The 20652-nt window shown below is 34.8% G+C and overlaps 1 protein-coding gene across 9 annotated transcripts in view; it reads left to right on the top strand.

Annotated features, from left to right (window-relative positions):
- PCNX1 (pecanex 1) overlaps window positions 1-20652 on the top strand; it is a 174621-nt gene that overhangs the window by 29160 nt on the left and 124809 nt on the right. For 8 of the 9 annotated variants that reach the window (XM_045522176.2, XM_074365308.1, XM_074365307.1 and 5 more), the window contains exons 2-5: window positions 3813-4021; window positions 13349-13454; window positions 18685-18730; window positions 19521-19610. In XM_045522176.2, coding sequence (XP_045378132.2) covers window positions 3813-4021; window positions 13349-13454; window positions 18685-18730; window positions 19521-19610 — 451 coding nt within the window. Of the gene's footprint in view, window positions 1-3812; window positions 4022-9704; window positions 9812-13348; window positions 13455-18684; window positions 18731-19520; window positions 19611-20652 lie in introns of those variants that run through there. The other variant, XM_074365309.1, reaches the window with a different exon arrangement.

Here is a 20652-nt window from a genome sequence, read left to right as displayed (position 1 = left end):
CTATCTTAAGAGGTTTGTTAAACTTTTTTTTCACAGCCTTGGCCTCAGTTGTGGGTGATATCTGTCAATTCTGTTAAGTTTTAAGCATAGACCACTGATTTGACTGAACTGGTTTGAATACCTGAGTGTAACTACATAATAAGCAAATCTCAAAAATCATGAAGTTAATTGTAGCATAATAGAATTGGAAAACACCCAGATTGTCTGTTTTAATGTTATAACCTTTTGATACATTAGATGTTTAAGATGTATAGATGTTTAAGGTGCATAAGAAGGCACTGCAGGCCTTTATCTTGAGCTTGCGGTGCTATGACCTTTTTAGTTATTTAATAACGATCTTGTTTGTCCATCCGTATTACACCACCTGCTACACCAGCTTCACTCTCCACTGCCCACTGTGGTATCCTAGGAAAAAAGTAGAACTAGCCTTTCTACATGAGCAATTTGTAGCCATAGACTTTTACATGAAGGTAACATAGATGGGCTTTTATTTAAATCAGAGGGCAGTTAATGTTTTGGTTGCATCATCACTAATGTAAAGATGACAACTACAATAAAATACTATTAACCTAAGAAGATGAAACGTGTCCTTTTGGAAATACTAGTACTTTTCAAGGTATTGTTTGTTACGGAACATAGTTAACCTTAAGTCAATAAGTATGTGCGAAAAATTTTCAAAATAGATACTTACTTTAGAATTGGGTTTTGTTTGTTTGTTTATTTTTAAAGAAGGTACTGGGAATTGAACCCAGCACCTTCTGCATGCTAAGCAAGCAACAGTTGTATTTTTAACAGAAACATAAGCAATTTTTTCTTACTCAAGGTTTTTTCTTCAGAAAAAGGACCAGCTTTCCCATGAGGTACTGCTTGCTGATAAATCAAATTCTCAGTGTCTTTGAAGATCTTTCTTTGAAAACACAGTATTGATATATCTAATTTAATAAAATATATAAATGAATACTAAATATTACTTGGTTGCCCTTTTGGAATATTATCCATAAAACTGAGGAATAGTTGATGTAAATAGTTTCTAGTTTTTTGGTGTTTGATTTTAGGGGACCACTGAAACCATGTAAAGGCAGACACCATTTAAATTTTTCCTGTAATATAAGTTAAGCATAGTTATAGGGAGGGTTTATGATCCATTTATGATTTGATGCTAGTATGGTGATCTGCGCTGGTTTCAGCTGAGAGCCTAGTGAAGTAATCAAGTAAAGAACAAGCTTAAAGGAAGTCAGACAACAGCCCAGCGTGTGTGCACTTTCATCTCCTTGGGGAAAGTGAAACTGTTCTAGCACAGCTGTCCACTGTCACCTGGAAACCTCAAAAAGTACCGCTGACAGGGTTTAAGCAGTGAAACTGCACAGTGTAAGGTTAATCATCTGGCTTACACTGATTTCCACTGAAGTGGTCAGTTAAATTTTTGTTTTCAGTCTTTTCAATGTTCATTGTCTTAAAAAAAGAAATTCTGTACTTACTATATACATCTTGCACATTTTAGTGTGTTTCTTGGCACTCAGTTATCTGCTACTCTTAGCAGTTGTAATAGCAGGGGAAGAGTTTATTTAGACCTGTTTTAAGCATTCATAATCTGACTCTTTTTGTAGAGGCAGATATGATAGACCATTTTGTATTAACTAGTCTTTTATCTTTTCCCATTTGAAGGGGCCGTTAACATTTCCATTGAATTTGTCAACCACTCTGAATAATAGTGGTGAGGTTGTTCTCTTTCTATCCACTTAATTAATATAACCAGTCATTTTAATCTTAATATGGACTACTGTGAATAATGATGGAACTCTGACTTATTTTTCATTGGTACTTTACATTTGAAAATGGACTTGGTATTGTGGTATATTGTGAAAAAGTTGCAGTGACAGGTGTAAAAGCCTTGCTTAATTTTGTCATGAAGGTGTTGTTAAAATGAGTGATCTTGGCTGAGTCATTCAAAGCTAGTAGGTCTGGAAATGAGGGTGTTGAACTAAATGATTTCCAAGAATTCCAGTTCTTAGGTGAACATCATATGGAAATCAGTATCATGCAGAACTTCTGTAAATACTCAAAGCAGAATTATGCATAAGTATTTATGTGCATGTTTACTTTGAAATTTATTGTGTAAATTCTGCTCAGAAAAGGTTACTCATGAAACTGGGTTTTTTTTTTTTTTACAATGAATTTAGATTTATTAAAGCTATAAATTAACCTAGAATTTTAAACTCAGCTCTTTACAAGTTGAACAGATTTTAACAATCATTTTTAAGAGGTTTGGTTTTTTTAAAAATAGCTTAAGATCCCTTGAATTTAAATTGCATTCATAAATTTGTATTCATTTTAAGTGCTTAAATTATCTAACTGATCTTTTGAAGTACTTACCTCTTCTAAACCTGATACTTAGGGATTTTGTAAAATTTTCAATACATTTTATGAGCCTAAATCTGATTTTCAGTGACATTTTAAATTGTAATCACCAGTTTAATTTTTTAGATACACTAATATGAAGAGCTTTTAATCTAAGTATTTAAAAATACCAAACATTTACCTATTATGCCCACACTCAACCCAAAAGTATTAAACTGTGGCCTTTTACGTTTTCCCCCCTCCTAATTCCAACCCACACTCTCTCTTTCCCCAGTAACTTTCTTATTTTTTAAACTTTTATCATATCTGTATTCTAAACCAGTCTGTTTCACCAGAACATTTTCCCTTTACCTTCTCAAGCAATTTGAGCATACCTTTCCAAGTAAATTGAGAGCCATGTTCTCAGATGACTGAGGTGGAATCTTATGAAAATATGTGGGATCTAGATCTATACCGAAAATGATTTTTTCTCATGAAAAGGGGCATAAATGGAGCCTGGTGGTCTCTGCTAACACAGACTCTGAGACCATGCCTTCCAAGTGGAGTGGTCTCCAAGCCTGCCACCTCCAGACTTAAGTCCACATTATGGAATCCTCAGGTGTGATGGGTCTGCAGTCCCCATGCCCAGGATGTTTCTGACTTATTTTAATTAATTATTTATTGCTTCATTCTATTATGTATTCTCTTATTTGGCAGATTACAGTTTTTAAGTATATTGAGCATTTAAGTTTTAAAATAAAGCATATTTGGATTTTGCATGTCTACCATGTCTTATCTGGTTTTAGAGTCACAGTTCTAAGGTTATTCTCATGACAGTTTTTAAACTTAGGATTTTCTAGAACATTAAGAATGTTTATGTTCTCAAAAAGGTTACAGAGAACGCATAAACAGGGATTAAATGTATTTGCATCACAACCCTGTCTGACTTATGTATTGTGTAATGGGATATCTTAACTTTCTATATGTATTATAAGCTTTCTGAAAGCTTGGACTTTATTTATACCAGTGCTGTCCAATGGAAATGTAATGCAAGCCACATACGTAATTTAAAATTTTCTGGTAGCCACCTTAAAAATAAGTTAAAAGAAACAGGTGAAATTAATTTAATACTGTATTTTATTTAATCCAGTATAATCTAAATATATTTCAACATGTGATCAGTATAAAAATTGAGATATTTTGCATTCTTTTTTTCATACTGAGTCTTCAAAATCCAGTGTTATTTTATTCTTAGTGCACATTTCTATTTCGACTAACCACATTTCAAGCACTCAACAGCCACACGTAGCTGCTGGCTACTGTATGCGGTAGTGCTGTCTTGTACTTTCACAACTTGGTGCTAGGAATACAATTGTTGCTTTGTGTGAAAATGTTTATTTATCATTTTGGTTACAGGTTTCTCTAGTTGAATAAAGTATTTTAAAATGCCTGTCTTTATTTTCTTTCTCTTAAAGGCCCTTCCTTCTTCCATGATTATAGTAGCAATTTATTGTCCTGTGATAGCTGCTGTTTTCATTGTTCTGAAGATGGTCAACTATCGACTCCACAGAGCACTTGATGCTGGAGAAATTGTAGATAGGAACGCAAACGAGTTCCCAGATCAGCGAGCCAAAGCTGAGCAAGGCAACTGTTCAACAAGGAGAAAAGACAGCAATGGCCCCAGGTAAGGAAACCCACGTCACCGGGTGTGTAACAACGTACAGTGATGCGTGTGTACTGTGATGTGATTATTGTGCCACGCCTGTTCTGCTCATGCGGTTTTAAGGCAGTGGTAAGTCTTAACACTACTGATACAGTGACAGGTACGATTGTCACGTTAGATCACAGCAAAGCTAACTGGCTAACTGGGGATGAATCAGTATCTTTGGCCTTATTAATAAATAACATGACAGAACAGTAATTGTCTTAATAGCAAAATAGTTATTCACACTGAAGACCAAAACCAATGAAAATCAGCTTAAAGAAAGAGTAAAATATGGCTTATAAATCTAAGCATTTAGTTTTTATTTATACATACAAATAAAATGTATAGATCTTAAGTAAATTGTGGTAATATTTTACTTGACATTTATAATCTACGTTTTTCACTTAATCTATTGTACAGTTTTTTTCAATTTTATGTTCTCACCTTAGAAACTTAGCCGTTCCTTCCCTGGATCTTAACATAACTGACTTCTTAGGGTTCAGCTCTGTAGATGACACCCCATTCCTGGAGGCTTTCTTTTCCTGTCTCAGCTAAAATATTCCCCCTGCTGCTCTCAGTCACGTTCTGTCCCACTTTCTCTTTCTGACAGAGGGATTTACCATATTATACTCAAAAGGTTGTTGTGATGTTATAGAAATCATAGGTACCACTAACAGCTCTTAAACAGTTAACTGTGTGAGCTCTCTTTGGCCTATTCAGTCCTCAGAGCATTTCTCTGAGATGGATGCTGTTATTATCCCTGATTTACAGGTGTGAAAGTAAGGTGAGAAGATCGAATAATCCAGGCAGTCAGGCTCTGGAGTCTGTGCTTTTAACCACGGTGCCATGTTCCCATTAAGAATGCTATGAGATATTTCAGGTGTCCAGATATAAATAATGTCACTGAAAATAGGCACTTGTCTATTAAGAAAGGTAATGTTCCTATGTATTCTCCAGGGACTCAAAGGCTTTATTTATCCCTTTTCAATTACATTTTTCTCCATCCCTAACATGATTACCCTGTCTATTGATCAGATTTTTTACCTTTGTAGTAATTTTGTTAATAGCGTTAATCACTACCTGAAATTATCTTACTTAATCATTTGTTTGCATTTATAAGCTTCTTGAAGTCAGGGCCTTGTTTTTCTTACAAACTATTATATTCCTAGGTTCTAAAACAGTGTCTTGCACTGATAGGTACTCAGGAAATATTTTGAACTAGTGAAACATTTTTTCGGTGATAATATTTTTAATGATAACAGTATTCTGTTTTGTGGATATTACCATAATTTAGCTATCTAATTTTTAGTTATTTTGATTATCTTCCAATTTAAATTTAAATATTAGATCATTGTGATGTTTAAATTTTAAATGAGTAAATTTTTTATCATGATTTAGCAAAAGTAGAATTACTAGAAAGCTACACCCATTTAAAAAATTTTGAATATCTTTTGCCAAATTCTGATGATTTTTACCTTTTAATTACTGTGATGAGCAGTTTGAGGGCTTCTTTTTTGTACTTTTGTAACACTGAGTACTTAGTATTTCCATAAACGGGTACATATCTCATTATTTAATTTTTCAGTTTTTGGATTACCAGTGAAATGGAGGTATTTTTCTTGTGTTGTTCCATTTATATTTGTTATTTTGTGAATTGTATATTTTTCTCTTGTTGGTTAGTTTTTTGCTATAGATTTGGAAAAGATTCTTATTTATGAAGGATATCAATCCTATCTTTTGTGTCAAATACTTTTCCTCACTTTGTGGCATTTAATTTATGTATTTATATGCCACAATTTTTTTCTGATCTATTCTATTCTATAAGTGTTCATTCTGTCTGTGATACCAAGTTTTGTAAGATATTTTTCTTCTCCCAAATTATGTAAATATTCACCTGTATCTTCTTTCGGTATTTTTTCATTTTGTTTTTTCCTCTTAAATTGTATTCAATCTGAAAACATTCTAATACATTTATTTTTTTTAGATTTGTTAGTACCAACAACATTGACTAAATAATGCATTTTTTCCCCAGTAATTTTCAGTGCTTGCTTTTTCACGTAGCATACTTGTGTTACGTCCATTTCTGGGCTTTGTTTTCTGCCCCATTGACCTCTCTTTTTGTTTATAACATACTATTTTTATGGCTTTTAATAGGCTTAATACGGAGCAATCTGAATCCCTCTTCATTGTTTTTCTTTCCATATTATTATCATGCATATGCTTATTTAGTTTTTTGTGAGGTGTTCCTTTGTGTGCTCATCCTCCAGAAAATTTCAATAGAATTTTTATGATAATTGTATTGCATTTGGAGAGAACTTAACCTTTAAAACAGGAAGTGTCACTTAGAGACATGGTGTATATAAATCCACTTACTCACTTGTCTTTTAACTAAACTTTAACTTTTAATCTAAAATTTCAGATTTTTTTTTTTTTTTTGATGGATTCTTCACAGTTCTAAAATCTATTCTATTTCTGTTAGGAAATACATACCCTCATTTAGGGGGTAGGCAAACAGAATGTAGATTCTGCACTTAATCTGCAGGGGCTTGAATCACTTCCTGATAGTATGACCTTGGGGGAGTTACTTAAGCTTTTTATGCCTTGGTTTCCTCATCTGAAGAATGAGACAAATAATAGTGCTATGTCATAGGATTACTAGACAGAATAAATGAGGCCATATATGTAAAGTACTTAGAACCATTTCTGTTTTTTCTTGTTTTTTTTTAATTTTTAGAACCATTTCTAATACATGGTAACCACTCAGTAATTGTTAACTCTTATTATTTCTGGATAATTGTATATATTTTTAATTGCTTCTGTTACTGAATTTGTCTATTTTTCTTTTAGTTTTCAAAAAATTTTACTGGGAAATACATTTCCAAACAGTGTATCAATTATATGTATAGTTTAGAGAATAATAATCAAGTGAATACTTAGTTGCCCACCATACAGCTTAAGTAATAGGACATTATACACTTATCATACAAGTCTTCATGTACTCCTTTCCCATTTCATTCTACTCTTTTTCCTGCAGGAGTGACCATTATACTGAATTTTTTGGTAATGATTTCCTTGCTTTTCTTTATACAGTCTTTGTATATATTCCTAAACATAGATTATTTAATTTTGTCTGCCTTAGAATATCCTAAAGAAAATCATACATAAGTATTTCTCTGTGAAGGGCTTTTTTTGTGCAGAATTTTGCATTTTATGGACTTACCCATGTTGATGTTTATAGCTGTCATGTTTGTGTTGTATCATCCACCACTGTAGGAACAGATTACAGTTTATCCATTCTTTTATTGATAGTCATTCAGATTCTTTTTTTTTTTTCCTCTGATAACATAATTGTGTATGTTTCTTGGTGTATCTAGTATATGTAAGCTGATTCATAGGGTATTTTTATGTTCAGTTTTATTAGGTAATTCCAAGCTTTTTGCCAAAATGATTGTACCAATTTATACTCTAACCATTAGTGTGCAAAAGTCCTTATTGTTTCACATCCTCATCAATATTTGATATTGGTTAGCTTTAACAGTTTACCATTTTAACAGGTGAGTGTTAGGTGTGTCTCATTTTGAGCTTTAGTTAACATTTCTCATTACTAATAAGGTTGAACATCCTCTGTCACATGTATGGTCCGTTTAAGTTTTCTGTTCTTTCTGGTGCCCATTCATGTCTTCTTTCACTTTTCTTTGGAGTTCTCTTTTTCTTATTAAGAAGAAGGAGTTTTAAAAAAGGTATTTATTATACTGTTCTTTTATTGGTTATATGCATTACAGACATCTTTTCCCAGTTTGTAGCTTGTCATTTTACTTTTCTTAAGGTTCCTTAGGATTATCACACATTCTTAAATTTAATGTACAATTTATCATTTTGGGGTTAATTAACATTTTTGTATCTTGTTTAAGAAATTATTTCCTACACAGAGATCAGGAGGATATTTTCCTGTGTTGTCTTTGTAAAAATTGTATGTTTTTCTGTTGTACATTTCTATTTTACTGGAAATTATTTTGGTCTGTTATCAGGTAGGGATTCAAGGCTTGTTTTCTTGTTTTTTACTTTATGAATAACCGGTTTAATCAGTATTTGTTAAACACACTGTCTTTTCCTTGGTGATCTGCAGTACTCATAAGTTTTCATATCTGGTGGGTGTGTTTCTGGGCGCTCTCCTGTTTTGTTGATCTAGTTGTTTGTGCCTGCACTGTTATCACACTGTCCTCATTACTATAGTTTTATAGCATGACTTTTGCTCTCTGGTGGGGCAGACCTCTGTCTTGTTCTTTTTCAGGAGTGACTTTGCTATTCTTGGCTCTTTGCTCTTTGGTATAAACTTTAGAGTCTGCTGAGCAAAGTCTGTAAGAACTTAAGAGTTTTTATTGGAATTACATTGGATATGTAGATTCCTCTGCTGATAATTAATATCTTTACAGTATTGAATCTCTCCATTTAGTCTTCTCTAATGTCTTTCAGTAAAGATTTATCATTTCTCCATTAAAAGGCTTGCATAGCTTTTATTAAATTTGCCAAATAATTTTGTAGTTTTTCTGCTATTATATAATTTTCATAATTACTTTTTGTTTTTCTCCCTTTATTTGTAGCAGTTTATTTCATATCCAGCAACCTTATTAAACTCCCTTATTGATAAAACTTTGTAGGTTATTTCCTGACTTTTCATAAATGATGACAGTTTTGTTTCTTCCTTTCTAGCCCTTATGCTTCTTGTTTACCTTTTCATTGGCTATGACTCCTAGCACATGATTAAATTGAAATAGTACTGGTGTACATCCTTGTCTTTTTCTCATCTTAAAAAGAGTGTTTTTAAGTTTCACCATTAAATAAGATCTTTGTTGGGGGAGGGTATAGCTCAGTGGTAGAGTGCATTCTTAGCATGTACGAGGCCCTGGGTTCCATCCCCAGTACCTCTGTTAAATAAATAAATAAACCTAACCCCCCCCCCCAATAATATAAGTTCTTTGTTGTAGATTTTTGCTTTTGACATCTCCTCTCCCCCACTCTTCCACTTGCAAATCTCTGTTCTGAGGAACAGAAATGAGCAGGAAAATAAATACTCCTATCACTGTGCTTGCTATGTTAGAGCTGTCAGCCTGTTGCATGAATGAGTGAGTACAGTAGGAGTGACTGCTTGTGCTTCTGGCTTTCATTGGCCATGGTATAGCAGTTCAAAAATGCTTATTAAATCTTTGTCTTAAAGAAAGAGTCAAAGTCATTAATGTTTGTATTACATTTCTAACCTTTCAGGAGAGGAAATTAACACATTGAATTTTAAGATTTGAATACGAATGTTTTGGAGACAGACCGATTTTTCTTTGTTTCTTACACAGTAATGCTTGCAGTATTATAAATTAGGGATCCATTTAAAAGGTATGCAAGTGAATTTTGGGCTGAATTTTCTGAAGATTTATTCTGTTTAGGGACTTCGTTTTCATCTATTCATACCTTTATGAACATCCTTTTAATCTAGATTAGATTTATGAATTTAGTACTGTAATGGTCCTATGAAGTTTCTAATGAAAGCCTGAGCAGTTAATGATACTAATAATCAGCAAATTAATTTGTGAACTTTTCTTTTTATGATTCAGATTAGACCCTTTCTGCTTTTCTGCCTTTCCCTGTACCTGGTATTTTTTTTTTTTAACAGATGAGGAAGTTAAGGCATAAAGGTAGAGATTCCCTGAATTTGGTGTATTGCTTACTGCAGTAGACCACTTTGCTTCTGTGAGAATTGTAAACTACTGTACTTTCCAGGTACGTGCTGAAATCTCCATTGCTGAAAATCTGCAAGTCTTGCTAATAAAGAAAAGTTTTACTTAGTTAATTTATACATTAGGACACCTACAGCTGACTAAAAACTCTACTTCTGAATTTATAGAGAAGAAAAAGGGACAGTAAATTTGCAAGAGGATTTGTTTTTTCTATGAAAGGAGCTGTTTGTTTTTTCCTTCATCTTTTTTTGCTCCCTTAATACCTCCTTCCCCCGTGTTGACCATTGAGCATTAGTTGTAGATTATTTCTCAACTGAAGATGATCTTGCATCCCGGGAGATGTTTGGCAATAGTTGGAGACATTTTTGGTTATCACAACAAGGAGAAGTGCTACTGGCATCTGGTGGGTAGAAGTCAGGGATGTGGCTAACATCCTAACAGCGCACCGGATGGTCTCCTGCAGTCAATTATGTGGCCTAAAATGTCAGTAACGCTGAAGTTAAGAAACTTTCCGTAGATAATGGTGTTTACTTTTGGTTTTGAACTGGAAAGAGCGCTTCAGTGCCTATTTGTTAAAAGACATTAATGGTGTCTTAGACTATAGACTTTAGAGTTAGACCTGGTGTTCAAATCTTGTCTCAGTCCTGGCTGGTTATAAGTACCTACATTCAAGTGTGTGGGGTAAGAAACAGAAAAAACAGATATGACAAGACATTGTAGAGTGCTGAGTGAGTATTGTTTGTAGCTTCCTTTCCCACCTGAACTCCATATACCAGTGTCGTGGCTTATGTCTCCTCCGAGATCTTAGGAAAGTTTTTACACCTTTTGGTTTTCAGTTTTTTTTCATTTGTGAAATGAGGATGATAGTATTTATGTCATAGATTTTAAGGAATATTTCATGAGAAAATGCAAATAAAGCACTTGCTTCTATGACTGGAATGTAATAAGTACTTAGTAAATATTTGCTTTGTTATTAACTATAACTTTACCTTCTAATTGTAATCATTTGGGCTTGCTATCAGAAGTGATGTATGAAACTAGGCAAGATTGTCCATCAACTGATGAGTGAATAAACAAAATATGTTCTATACATACAGTGAAATATTACTTAGCCATAAAAAGGTAGAAAGCACTGATACATGCTACAACATGGATGAACCTTGAAAGCATTACGTTAAGTGAAAGAAGCCAGTGGCAAAAGACTGCATAGTATGTGATTCCATTTATATGAAAAAAAAATGCAGAATGGGCAGGTTATAGAGTTTAGTACTATGATTAGTAGTGTTAGTATTAGCCATTACGTAGATTAGTGGCTGCTTAGGGCCGGTGGTGGAGAGCAGAGGGTGGGTGGGAACTTCCGGTTGGGGAGTAATAGCTAAATGGCTTTGTTTTTCAGATGATAAAAATATTCTAAAGTTGACTGTGATGATGGCTGCATACCTTTGTGAATATACTAAAAATCATTGAATTGCACAGTTTCAGTGGATGAATTGTATGGTGTATGAATTATATGTCATTAAAGATGATGCATATAAATAAGGCAAGATGAACGTTCTCTGTCCTTTCTGTGGTATTGAGTATTTTATTCCTTGGTCTTCACCTTGCTTTCCATCTCCTGATTTCTTTGCAGTCTGAATTAGAGAATGCATTCCAGTGGAGTTAACAGTAATACTGGTGGGTATTACTCATCACTTGTTCAGTGAGTGATAGCTGCCTGTATATACAGACTTAAGATTTTACCAGATTAGAAAAATATTTCTCATTCTGGCCTTGGCAGTCTATGTGACTTAACACCAACTTGGCCAGCGTGCTTGAACATATTCTACTTTTCTCACACATGGACATTTGTATGCAGAGCCGGCCATCCAATTTGTAACTGAGTTCCAGTATGTTTTATTTCTGTAAATGGGTAGCAAGTTAGAAAGCTAATTTCCATTCTTGGACATTAGTTAGCTAACTGTAGTCAGTGGCCTAGAGTTAGGGGCCATGTAAGCAAACAGGGATATGATAGTTATGAGACCATTAATTAAAAAAAAAGCAAACAACTAGAATTCAGACAGCTATAATGATAAATACATAAATGGAAGGTATACTTGTAAGCAAATTCTGTTTTGCTTGTACCTTTTGATGCAGCTGTTGGAATACCCCATCCACACAGACTTAAAGTAATTTATGGCTCACATGGCTGAAAAGTCTGTGTTGAGGGATGTCTTCAAATGTGGCAAGGTGCAGAATTTCAGACATCTCCATGGTTCGCTTCACTGGGCTGTGCTCCTTTCTTTTAGTTGGCTTCTAAGGCTTTCCCCTAATGGTGGTGAAAGGGCTACAGCAGGTCCAGGACTTAAGTCTTCTCAGCAAACACGGCGAAGTTTCCTCTCTCAACAATAGAACACTGCTGGCCTGATTCACGCTAGCCTGATTAGGTCATGTACGTACTCGAGAACTGTTGATTGTTATGACTAAGAGATTGGGATATGTGGACTGACTCTGGCCAGTGGAGCTCACCCCTCTACCTGGGAGTGGGTCAGCAGTACCTAGAACCATTTGAGAGCTTGGGGTGAGGTGGTTCACCAGAAGAATTTCAGGTTGCTTTTTGTTGTTGTTAACCAGGAGTTTGAATTAGATGCTGGATGGCAAAACAGCTTGTATCCACAGTAAAGTTCAGCGGACATACTAGAGCTTTTATCTTTGATAATAATAGCTAAAAAATGCATTGAGTTACTTTGTATACCAGGTAGAATGAGTAAAAAAAAAAAAACTATGGGCAGAAAATGGAATTATGGTAACTTTTAGGCCTCAATTGTTCTAAAAGTTGTGTTCCTGAGGAAACTTATTATAAAATTGTCTAAGTGTTTTGACGTTTGGTGTGATATTTTTTCGTGATTTGGGATCCTGTTATCTCTAAGTACTGTCTGTGGGCTTCCTCAGTTCTTTGAACCTAGTACTTTTCTCTCCTTTGCCTCTCATAACTGTATAGCATCTTCTCACTTTTTAACTTGTACCTTCTAACTCAAACTTAGGTTTCTGGTTCTGTAAAATAAGTTATATCCCAGGTAAATTCTCTTAACTTAAAAAACACAAGTTCAAATAGCTTGACCAGGACAGTTGTTCTCAGGCGTCCTCCTTATGGTGTCACGCAGCTCAGTCAGACCGTGCTCATGGGGAGATCAGGTCCTATGAGATCTGATTACTTTCTGTGTTTACCACTGACCGATTTCTCTTTGCTGTCGGGAAACAAAAGGCAAGTCATTGCTTGGCTGGAGTGGTTTTATGGCACATATCATTAAATAGTGCTATATTTAGTGTGCTGCAATTGTAATCAAGGCCAGTTTCTAATGTTGGATTGTATAAACAGTTTGGGAGAGAGTTTTAAATATTTTGGAGTATGACATGATTATAAAATAGTTCCAATGGTCAGATTTATAAAAGAAGGATGATTTTTTTTTCGATTTGCTCTGTTAAATATCTAAACCTTTGTTTTACAGAAAAAAGTATAATAACTTAAAAAAATGCAAAAAGAAAACCATTGAAGTCAGAATGTTGACAGTTACTCTCCTTTTCTCGTTTTTTTTTCCTGCAGTGATCCTGGTGGGGGGATTGAAATGTCTGAGTTCATTCGAGAGGCCACACCCCCAGTTGGTTGCAGCTCAAGAAATTCTTACGCTGGCCTGGATCCAGGCAACCAGGTAGGAACCTGTGCTGTTTTGTTTTGCTTTTCCCTCCTCTTGATGGTGGTCCTAGGTGCTCTCTGGTCTGTAACAGTCAGTTGGTGTTTAGGTTTATCTTGCTGATTAATAATTTTTTGATTGTTTACTGATCATCTTCTGTCAATATTTTAAACAGAATTTTCACATTAATTAAGTACCTTGTTGCTGAGCACATACCATGTGTCATTGCCTGGGGATAGTTCTGATCAAGACAGTTGTGGTGAGTGCCCCTGGGAAACTGAACTTCTAGTTTGTGCTTATTTCCCATCACAGGGTCTGGAGAAGTATGGATGTCAGTGGTTATCCCTAGTTTAAACATGGCAAAAAAAAAAAATATTAACCTCAGAGTCTCACAGTGTTCAAGACGTTAATGGAGCTGGGAATAGAATACAGATCTGCTTTTGCCAATTCTGATGCCTTTCTGCTATGTAACTTTTAACTTAAAATAGTAACTGAAAGTATTATCTCAGAACTCGGTTGAAGGCAGCTGTACTCTCATGCTGTCTAACCTTTTTGCTGCTGTATTTCTCTTTTTCATCCTAAGCATCTCCCACACTAATCAAAGTCCCAGTTATTGCTGCTCGCCTTTCTCAGCAGTGACCACACCAGCTAGAATAAAATTCTGTAAGCATAAGGTAGTAAACTTAGTGAGAAACTTCAGAGGGCTTCTTATACTAAAACTTGAGATAACTGAGTTTCAATGGTCATTACGTCAGCACTTTTATTATATAGAAGAAGGAGCAGCTGAGTTATATCAGGGTCTAGACTAGACCCCACTTCTTGATTTTCTGTCCAGTTGCACTGTTTGTGGATTGAAACCACTCTTCCCTCCTCTTCCTCTTTTCTACTCCAGAGACTTCGTCCTCTTTATTTTCTGGCCTGACTCTAACTCTTGTTAAAACCATCCCCTATTCCTCAAGACTTGCAGAGACTCTGTGGTGTTGGCCCCTTTCTCTTGCAGATGAAGCCCACCCTTCTGGTATTTATTTGGCACTGAGTTTTTGGTGTACGATGATGTGTAGTCGTTGACAGGTCTCCGCAGTGGAGGTTGCCTTCTCTTCTCCGCTGTCTGTGTTCTGCCTTCTGCACCACTGACTTGCAGTTATGACTGCTGATTACCTTTGTCTAGATAGATAGTAGACATTTAGTGGTAGACTTCAGGCCTGCTTCTCATTTCACAGATGGACGAGTAGCAGACCAGTTCTCCTGACTGTCCCGCAGCATTCTACTATTCCACATTGTTAGCCCTACTCTAAGAATAGTATTATGAAAAACACCATAGTCTGTGAATCAGAATCTTGAATAGGGTCCTGTTTCCTAACATATTTTGATAGAAAATTGCCTGTATTTGAATGGTATTTCTGATTTAGACTTCGAGGGGATGCATGTCGGTAACAGTTTTAGCTGTGATTGGGTGTAGAGCAGCTATACCAGGTCCTTAAGTTTGTCTTCTTTCTGTAACAAGCAGATGGAGTAGGAAAGGTCCCAGTTAAAAAAAACAAACAAACGTGGAAAAGGGCTACGACATTTTATTTAGGCTGATACGTTTTAAGTTTCAGTGTTTACAGTGCTGGTTTGAAGGAAAGTGCTGCTGGTCTTTGATCCTCTTTTTTGTTGGTCTTGTGCTTTTCTCAGTCTCTTTTTATAGAATGAAATGACTTGGTCCTTAAATATGGCTGCACGTTTTGTATTCTTAATTAAACCTGGCCTTTCTTCTTGCTGATGAATGTTGGCAATGTCAGCTTACCCTCAGGAGTAAGCCTGCATCTTTCCAACAGACTTTTCAGAGAACCACACCTTTAAAATTTTTTTTTGATAGGACAGATGAAAGGGGCACAGCAGTGGCCGGCCTCCTTCGGTAGCTGCCCTTGGCATTGTGTGTCCATTGGAACTTGCCCTGCTTGTTTTAGGGAGGAAGTCCCATCTTGACTGTAATTACAGCATGATTGCACCTAAATGCACAGAACACCTTATTTGGTTTTCCTTAAAATATTAACTCTTGGATTAAAAAGGGGCAGATATTAGAGGCTATTATACTACTTGGATTTTGGTGTTTTAGTTTTATACAGTTTATGACAAAAGAAATTATTGACATAATTATTGTTATCCTTTAGGGAACCTGAAGTAGGGAAGTAAAGTTGGGCTTTTTAATATATTGATAGTGTTATTACCAGTACAGAGATACCATGTTTCCTGTACCTGTTTGACTATGTGGCACTTACGACACCTTATCACAGTTGTCTATAAATGTCTTCTGTACTAGATAGTGAACTCCTTGAACATAGTGACTCCGTCATAGTCATTATCATTCTTTCCTTCTTGCTTCCACTGCCCTTCTCTCCTCCACCTTCTACTCCTTCTCCTTTCTCCCCACCCTCCTTTTTTTTTTTTTTTTTTTAATGTCCTTTACCTCCCTCTTTTTCCATTTGTCACTTTTCTTCCTTTAAATATTTTAGTGTCTGATAGTATTCAGGCATTTTACTTGTTTGGGTGGGAGAGTGGGTCTTACCCTCAGAGTTTGCAATTTCATAGTAAAAGTCTGGAAGTAACTGAAGTTATAAATATGATACATGTTACCAAGGAACTATAAGTACAAGATACAAAGTAATAGTTGCCATAAGAATGCCATAGGAATTTTTTCAGAGGAAAAATAATTGTTTCCAGCTAGAAAGAGGGGCAAGGCTTCATGGAGGAGGTGACCTTGCCTGATGGCTCTTTAGTTGGAAGTAATTTTTCTTCTGTGACATCCGTTATCCTTCCTGGACCTTTCCTTTGGCACTTACCAAAGAGAAGAAATGCTGGACCATTTTAGTTTGTGCAAACCATGTAAGTAAAAACTTCACCTCTAAATGTAAGAAGGTATCATTTTTGTGGTAATTTTTTCCTCTTCCAAATGTGTTTATTTTTAGGAAATTAACAAATGAAGGAAAGCAACAAGAAGAAAATAAAAATCATCCATCATGTCATAATCAAAAAACCCTTTTAAACAAAGAGGGATTTTAGTGTGCTTGCTCTTTGGAGCTTGACTCTCCTTACTGAATAGATCATGAATGTTAATGTCATTAAGAGTTTTTCTACAGTGACATTTTGGGGAATGCATTGCATTCTTTTATTTGTATGTACTGTGGATTATAGTCCTGATCCCCTATTGTTTCAAATGTGAACAGTCACGACTCTGTTATATCTTGGGGCAATAAACTTTAAATAATATAAATAGATAAACATGAGGAATAAAATATAGCCATCCATTATATCCGTTAAGATTGCTTTTGTCAGCAAATAATTGAACTCAACTAATTAAGTAACTTAAAGAAATAGGAGTTTATTTTTGTCACCCAAGTTTGGAGGTGGTTGTATAGCATTTGTTCAGCAGCTCAACAATCTTAGGGCTCCAGGTTGGAATTTCCCTGGTTCTTTTGGCTTTTCCTTAGAGTTGCAGGATGAGCACAGAGGCTTCAGTTATGATCCTGTTGGAAAGTGAGAAGCAGGTGCAGAGTGGGGTGGGGAAGTTGTCCGTGGTCATCATCTTCTCAGACATGGAAATGCCTTTCCCAGAAGCCCTCCAGCAGACTCCTGTTGATTCACTGACCAGAACTAGGGCTAGTCAGATCCATGCCCTCTTCTCATAAATCACTAGATATATGCCCAACATCTGAACAAAGTGGGAAGCTTATTAAGAAGAGAAAAAGGAAACACTTTGAGGATGTGAGCATATGACTACCATATGCATATTCAAAAAGCTTTTTTTTAAAGTTTAAATTCCTAGAAGGGTATGCATAAAGTGGTGGTTTTTTGTTTGCTTACTTGTTTTTACATTTCTGCATAGGAGTTTATATGTTTATTATTCTAGTAGTAAAATAATATGTTAGTTTTATAACTTGCCTAGCAGATGTAGTAAGAATGAAACTTCTTTTGCAGTAAAATGCTTTTTGGCCTTTTTCTTTCTGTCTAGTTTACAATGCCTTTTATGGCTAACTGAAAGCAGGAATTAGGAAATTTAAGGAGAATCAAACTTAGTAAACAGTTCAAAAATATTACGAAGTTCATTTTTTTTTTTTTACTGGTTACATGAAGAGTTTCTTAATAGTTTTAACCTTTAAATTCTTATTTTTACTTACTTTTTCACTGATGTTTTAACTTTTATACAATAGATTACACATATTAAGTGTACAGCTCACTGGAATTTTACGTATGTGTGCACCCGTTTAATTGCCATCCAGATCAAGAAAATCCCTCATGCTCCTTCAAAGTCAATATCAACCTATATTTTGACAAATTTTTGTTGTGTACTCCTGTCCTGCTGAATCAATAAAAGGAAAGATTTGGTAAAATATAAAGTATTATTTAACTATTCTTAATTTTATTATAAGATGTTAAATTTGCTTAACTATTTTCTTCTTGAATTCTCCTTGAAAACAGGTTACAGAAAGAGTTACTTAGACTTGTTCATTTAGTAACTGTCATGTTGTTATGTTTGGTTTCCTTAATGTGTTCATGGAGTTTATCATATTTGTTTATATGATTTTTATGGTTGTATAATAAATAATGGCTATGAAATTTTAGGAAATTGTGGTATCATTTTGAATATAAGCAGATTTTAGTTTTCTGTTGCAGTTTATGCTAAAAATTTGTTTTTTATGGATGCCTTAGGTTTTTTTTTTATTCTTTAAAAATATGTCAATAGCAGTCTGTAAAGAAGTACTTACTTTTTGTCTGGAACTCAGGAAAGGACATATTGATACATTAACAATTTGACAGTAAGATTTTGGTTGCCCTTTATAGCATATGTTAATATAAAATTTGTTCTCCAAAACTTGCCTTTATATGCTCTGATAAGTCTAAATTTATTTCAGGTAGATTTAACACCTAGTTTTGCTCTTGTTTATAACTTGAACATACTGTGATGCAAGTAAAAAACAGTAACTGTGTGACATGGATTGCTTGAGGTTAGAGGCTCTCCCCTTGGGGAGTCCAGAGCGTGCAGAGGGATATGGTGTCCCAGCGTGTCTGTGCTGTACGCGCAGCATGTGCCGCAGCAGACAGAGGCGGTGGCTCTGATGCAACACGCCTACCAGGCATCTTTAATATTGGCAAAAGTGACTGATAACATATTTTGATAATATAACTGCATTTGGTAATCTTGCTAGTTTATATTGATGGCATAGCTAGCATTTTAATTAGTTTGATTTACTTCATGTCATGTTTTCAGATTGGATCTGGTTCCTCTCGTCTTGGAACAGCAACAACCATTAAAGGTAGACGTGATCTAACTTGAAAGTTACCTCTGACTTTAAATTTCTATTTTGGTCGTAATAAAGGTAACACAGTATCATTTATTCACGTGTAATGAAAAATAATTCTCAGTTACTTTGTAGATAAAATTATATATCTTAACATTAAAATCATTTGATTTAAATTATGTTCCCCTTTCATCACCCAAATTTCATAAAAGTACATGCCAATTTGCATTACTTTGTATGAATTTTAAATTTTGATCTATGAGGAAGTTCCTCCTTGAGGGAAAATACTTTCATGGGTTTTGGTGAAGTTCATGGAAAACTAAGTAATTTAATGTGAAACCTTTTGAACACAAATAAGACACTAAAAAAGAAAAATTTTTTCCTATATATGCCTTCTATTCAATACATCTATTTCAATTAAATTCATTATTATTTTTCACACTGTAATTTTACAACTTACTAATTTTCCCTGGGAGGGAATTTTATGTTGTTTCAAGTTGTTATTGCATAATTTGCATTTCCTTTTTAAAACTGCTCTCTTTAAAGAAATAGCTGTATTAGCTAATGTTACGGAGCTTTCCATATTATTTGGTTTGTAGCACTTCGAGAATAATTATGTGACCTGACAGTCCATGATACTGCTCATTAGTTTAATGCATTTTCCATTATTATAACCCTTGATTTACAAAAACTGCTGTAGTTAATAGGTGTCTACTGTATTCCTTGATGTCTTTCCTTGTTATGCCATACTGTACAGCCTTTACTTTTAATATAATATCTTCATGTGTCTCTCTTAACTTTGTAGGAGATACAGACACAGCTAAGACTTCTGATGATATCAGTTTAAGTCTGGGCCAAAGCTCTAGTCTTTGTAAGGAAGGAAGTGAAGAGCAAGGTAAGAACATTGTGTTTCCTGGTGACATTATGTATTGTGGTGACTAGGGTGAGTTGGTACAGTATGCTGCTCATATTTTGGCAGAAGTTTATAACAATTTGATACGGTATTTTTTTAGAAACATTGAACAAAATGACTTGCTAGGGTAACAGTAAGAGTTATAAGTACTTTTAGCTTTCTGAAATTCCTGTATACATATTCTGCCAAGTAAACAGAGAAACTTTTTGAGCATATGCCCCAGAATGAATATGAGATGGGAGATAAGAATCTGCTATTCCTTTTGTTGGTCAGAGAATCTTGCCTAGCTCAGTGATAACCTCGTATGTAAAACTGTTCTTTTCCATTCGGTATGACCTCTAAATGCCAGCTGCTGCATTGTTGCCCAATCGCAGAAACAACAATGTCTTTTGACAGAGAGAAGTAACTTGCTGTTGGACTTAGAAACTATGCCTGCCTCCAACATGGTGCCCTCCTGTAGCAGATTTTTAATAGAAATTTTGGCTTTAAGTGATATTTTTTTCTCCTTACTCAATTCCATTATAAATGAGTATTTTGGATTTTATAGAGTTCCTTTTTTTTTTTTAAAGAACTGCCATATTTTCAAATTTGATTTTTAATTTTTAAACATGAAAGGAGGGCTGTGTCATACCCATTTCAAGTGCAGATTATATAATCAACAAGCCAGAATTGAATTACAAACTTGTCTTCCTATTTCCAGTCTGTTGTTTTTATTAGCTATGGGTGGTGTTTGGTAGGCAGGCAGACCGATAAATTTCCTGTATTTAAGTAGGAAACTGATTTATGAGATTACAGATAGATTGCTGAATTAAAACATTTTCCCATTAATTTAGTACTAATTTAGTATTTTACCCAGGCTCAATTCTTACAAGCATGTTTTGTTACTGGTACTTGGAATTTTAGGTTTATCACTGTCACTTGCTTTTTTTGGAAGTACAGGAACCCATTCATTGTTAATTTGCTTTTGTGGACCACCCTTCACATCCTACCACTCCCTCCCTTAAAAATACTTCTCAACATATTT

This window comes from Camelus bactrianus, chromosome 6 (genome assembly GCF_048773025.1).
Source record: "Camelus bactrianus isolate YW-2024 breed Bactrian camel chromosome 6, ASM4877302v1, whole genome shotgun sequence".
NCBI lineage: Eukaryota > Metazoa > Chordata > Mammalia > Artiodactyla > Camelidae > Camelus > Camelus bactrianus.
Note: the sequence above shows the minus strand (reverse complement) of the source record. Positions and strands in the feature narration are given on the sequence as shown.